We start from the raw sequence: 4,600 nt of genomic DNA on the forward strand, positions 1-4,600 counted from the left end.
GGCTCATCCGTCCTGGATTCCCTGTATTTTCAGTTCCTATCTGTACCAGTGTATCTCCTCTGGTCTAGCCAGACTTGCAAGTTGGAATTCGAGTCATGGTAGTGGGGCGGGGGAGGAAACATTTAGGAATTAAAGGAAGGTTGTATTTCTCATCGTTGTTACATCGCACCCTGACTGGCTCATCTCCTCTCCGGGACTCCTCTGCAAGGGGATCTCCAGTGCCAAGCACTGCTCTTTATGCATCAGCTGCACTATATCGTGTCAGCCCTCTGGGTGGGTATTTTATTACCCTCCTGTTATCCCGATCTGATGCGGCCTCGTCCTGCACTGGTGATGCGGGAGTGCTATGGAGTGGCCCTGCCTGTGTGCAGGGTAGCCTTTCTCCAGGTGGCTCCTTCGCTTGTTCCCTGGATCCTTGCAGTCATGGTGCACGGAGAGAACCTGCTGGTTTTCAGGAAGCCGTGGAAGCTCCCGTGTCATTGGGCAGACCAGAGGGTGGGCGAGGCTCCTGCGATGGGCTCTGAGCTCAGGAGGCCTGCTCTGCCTTTTCCCTTCTTCCCACAGAAAGATTTGCTCCTCAGTGAGATCCCAGGTAGCTCCACGTCTCTCTGCTCCAAGAAGGTGGGTGTGGAGAGGGTGATGGCGAGAGGGATCTGCAGCAAGTACCTGGAGCAGCACGCAGGGTGGCTCCCCGAGGATTGCGCCGAGGCCCTGGCCACTGCCGCCTGCCTCTGCCTGCGGAGACGCAACGCCAGCCTGGCCGAGGTGAGAACCTTACCTGGGGAGCCCCTGCCTTTGCCAGGGTACATTTTCGTGAGCCACGGCTATATTTGGTGACAAGGCACAGAGGCAGCTCCCGTGTTCCCTCGAGCAATGAAGGGATGTCGATGGGTCACCCACAGGATGTCTCAGGGACTCCAGGGAAGGACTAGAACCACAGTGTCCACAGGAGGATGCACCACCATGTCCCGAGGCCAACCTCCTAGTGTAGCAGTTCACAGCCTTCCTAGTGCCCCGACCCTTTCATATAGCTCCTCATGTGGTGATCCCCCAACCATCAAATTATTTTTGTTGCTACTTCATCAATGTCATGAATTGGGCGACCCCTGTGAAAGGGTCATTTGACCTCCAAAGAGGTCGCAACCCACAGGTTGAGAACCACTGACCTAGAGAGAGAAAAAATGATCAGTCAAGTTTAGATCATGTGTCTGCACCTTGGTGGGCAGGGCAGGTGAGGGCTGTGGGGGCAGGCAGACAGTCATTGTTGAAAAGCTCCAAGCAGTAAAGTTGGGAGAGAAACCTGCTCAGTGTCCGTCACCTTGCCTGGTATACGAACAGAAAAGCCTGCACGGGCTGAGAGTGAGGCCCACCCTCGGACACAAGGTGGTGCTTCCGTCTTAAGTGCCCTCTCTCAGACAACGCACCGTTTGTGCTCCTACGTGAGAGCACTCGGCATTGCGCTTTTCCGCCTTGTGCGTCATTTGCGTAGGATACCCCAACCACGGCTCCAAAGGAAGTTAGGGAGACCAGCAGCAAAGCCGAGAGGAACACTGAGCCGCGATAGAGTCAGAAAGAAATCATGGTGAAATTTGAATCTGGCCGCCGCGTGTCTCATTCGACAGCTAGATACAACCTGGCAACGTCGACCTTCTCAACGTTTCTGGGGGGATAGGTGGTGGGCGGCGAGTGTAGCGAAAGATGTGAAAGTGTTGACCATAGAGAACCCAGGCCATCGAAGAGGTTGAAAAATGACCGTGAATTCGGATAAATCAGAGAAACAACTCTATGGCGTTCGCGTACCCAAGACAGTGATGGTGATTGTGAGTTTGTAAGTGCAAGGTTAATAGGTGTCCCGTAGTCCTCATGGGAACAATTCAGTGTTTGGACGCAGATTTGGCAGGAACTGAGTTCCCCATTGAGGGGGCATCACGGCGGTCTGCCTGCTGAGGGCCTACCCTGCCGGATGCAGAGGACAAGGCAGACCCCATGGGGACCAGCACCTTCCTCGGGGCCGCGAAAAGTAGAGGGGGAGCCCACGGAGCCGGCCTCCGCTTGGGGGCCGCTGCCACATCTTTCTAAGGACAAAATCACGCCCTGAGGGCTTAGGCATTAATTTTCAAGTCCCTGCCGGCGAGGGAGCTTGGTGTATTACTTCAGGTGTGGCAGAAGGAGGGTGAGGGAGCTGCAGGGAGAGGTGCCCCCTTTTAGCCTCCAGGCTCTTGACGGGCTCTCAGTGTGACTTCATTTGAGGAAGGGGTCCGACAGTTGAAATAACCTTCCGACGCCAGTGCTCTCCTGTGAGGCTCCTGTCTCAGTGGGGGTGGGGGTGGGTGAAGGCCCAAAGAGATGAGGGCGCAGAAGGACTTTGTGCCAACAGCCAGGACCATGAGTCCACGCTCAGCCACCTTGCCCACTGGCCCTGCCGGAGCCAGAGTCCTGAGCCATGGAGTCAAACCAGGGCTTGTCCCAGCTGCCCCCAGGCCCCTGGCATCGAGTCCTTTTCCAGTTCTGCTGCTCGGGCCCTGGGTGTGTATGGGTGCAGAAGGCACCCTCCGTCATGTTGGCCAAGGCAGCTGTCTGTGTGCTGAGTGCTAAGGCAGCCTCTGATGAGGCCTGCCCCCCAGGACTTCCTGAGGAAGTGAGGGGTGAGCAGACCAAGAGGGATCCCAGCACAAAGAACAGCTCATGCCAGTGTTTGGGGGGAGAGAGAGCTTGCCAAAACACAGGCAGGAAGAAGGCCCGTGGACTAGAAGACAGAGAACAGGGGAGTGTGGTTTGTCAGGGCAGTGTTGGGGACAAAGGGCTCAGTCGGCATGGCAGGCAGGGATGAGACACCCACCACTGGCTCTGTGTTTTAAAAGGGTCTCTCTTCCTCCACCAGACACTCTCTCCTCCTTTTATTCGTGTAGTGTCTCGGGCTAAGCAGCCGTGAGGAAATTCAGAAGCACAGTGTTTAAGATGAGGGAGACGTGAGCTGGTCCTTAGGGCTGCTGTTGTCTCCCCCTCCCCCAGGTGTGTGGCCCTGTGGACGCCGTGGAGGAGCGGCTCCGTGGCACGGGCACGTCGCCCCTGGGCGGCAGGTTTTCCGAGGCCACAGGCACCCCCTCTAATACCCCAGAAGAAACGGACGACGTAGACAACTCCAGCCTGGAGCCCGCCGGGAGGGGGCCTGCCTCATCGCCTCTCCCTGCCCAGGATGGAGAAGGAGGGCCAGGGGCCAGCCGGGAAGTGGAGGACGCCGCCTCCTCTGAGACCTGTGCCAGTCCGGCGCCCCTCCAGGATGGTAATTCTGAGCGTGGGAGTCTGGGTACCTGAGCACGCGCACTCAGCACTGGAGGTTGGCCCAGTGTGTCCTCAGCCCATCCCTTCATCCGTTTAGTCAGCCAGCCAGTCTCTGACGGTTGATGTTGCAGAGAGAAACCTGGGAGTCCTTGACCCCACCCCTCCCCGGCTCCCTGCCCTCTCCCCCGGCAGCACAGCCGAGCTCCGAGCTCCTGCTGGGATGATGGCAGGGACCTCTCTGCACCCCTTGGACCTGCTCTGGCCCTGCACCAGCCAGAGTGGATTTTGAAAACCCAAACCAGGTCACCACCCCATGTTGGATGCCTGTGCATCCTCATTTTACAATAGACCCCCAGCTCTCTTAATGATCCCTCTCTCCTCTCACACCCAGCTTCTGACGTCCTCGGAGACAGGGAGTCGGAAGGTGCCTTCCACACCATGTCCCTGGCCCTGGAGAACATGGCTCAATGCGGATCCCAGGCTCCACCGGCTCCTGCCGGGCCTCCTCTGTGGTGGTGGGGGGCGGGGGAGGAGAGAGCAGGGAGAGGAGAGAGGCCCTCAGTGTCCCCCCCAAAGTGCCCACTCCCGGCAAGGGTGGGTCTCAGACTGCCCTACCAAGGTGGAGTAGAGAAAATGCCCATTAAGCTCAGGGCCCGTTCAGATCTGAGAGAGGGACTGGTGCAGTCTGACTCTAAGAACTGTAATGGCGACTCTTTCCAAATGCCTGTGCCCAAGCTGTTCTTCTCTCCTTCCTGGTTACGGTCAGGCTCAGACGCTTCGCTGAAAATCGAGATCAATGAGGCCAAGCGGAAGCTGATGGAGGACATCCTGCTCTACAGAGAGGAGAAACTGGACAGCATCGAGCTCTTCGGCCCCTGATGACCTGGTCTGAGCTGACGACCCTCGTCCTTATGTTGGAGACCAACCCAAAAGACCAAACTCACCATCACTGAGTTGACCCCAGAGGACAGCGTGGAACTGCCCCTGTGAGGAGTTTCCAAGGCTGCAACTCTTCATGGGAGCAGAAAGCCTCATCTTTCTCCCTCGGTGCAGCTGGTGGTTTCGAACTGCTGACCTGTTGGTTCTGAATGGCGGCGTGAGCACTACACCACCAGGGGTCCCCGAGAGTGAATTTGAGAATGAGGTCTAAGGCAGAATGTAAGCTGTCCCAGGAAACCCATCCGTTTCATCTGCAGCGAGTTAGGAAGAAAGACCTTCTTCTGCTTTCAGAGCTATAAAAACCTGAGAAGCCCGCTTCCTCCCAGAGTGGGTTTAGTCAGCTGGGTGCCAGAAGAAACAGAAGTGGAAAGTTGGGCCC

General features: G+C 57.2%; 1 protein-coding gene across 2 annotated transcripts in view; it reads left to right on the forward strand.

Moving 5' to 3' along the window:
- IRAK2 (interleukin 1 receptor associated kinase 2) overlaps positions 1-4,251 on the forward strand; it is a 63,222-nt gene extending 58,971 nt beyond the window's left edge. For both annotated transcript variants that reach the window (XM_004702244.2, XM_045290159.1), the window contains exons 11-13: positions 565-765; positions 3,013-3,283; positions 4,049-4,251. In XM_004702244.2, the coding sequence (XP_004702301.1) occupies positions 565-765; positions 3,013-3,283; positions 4,049-4,161 (585 nt within the window). In that variant the 3' untranslated portion in view covers positions 4,162-4,251. The remainder of the gene's footprint in view (positions 1-564; positions 766-3,012; positions 3,284-4,048) is intronic.
- Positions 4,252-4,600: the final 349 nt, after the last annotated feature.

This window comes from Echinops telfairi, unplaced genomic scaffold (assembly GCF_000313985.2).
Source record: "Echinops telfairi isolate 266 unplaced genomic scaffold, ASM31398v2 ScPeMD7_31;HRSCAF=116, whole genome shotgun sequence".
Taxonomy (NCBI): Eukaryota; Metazoa; Chordata; class Mammalia; order Afrosoricida; family Tenrecidae; genus Echinops; species Echinops telfairi.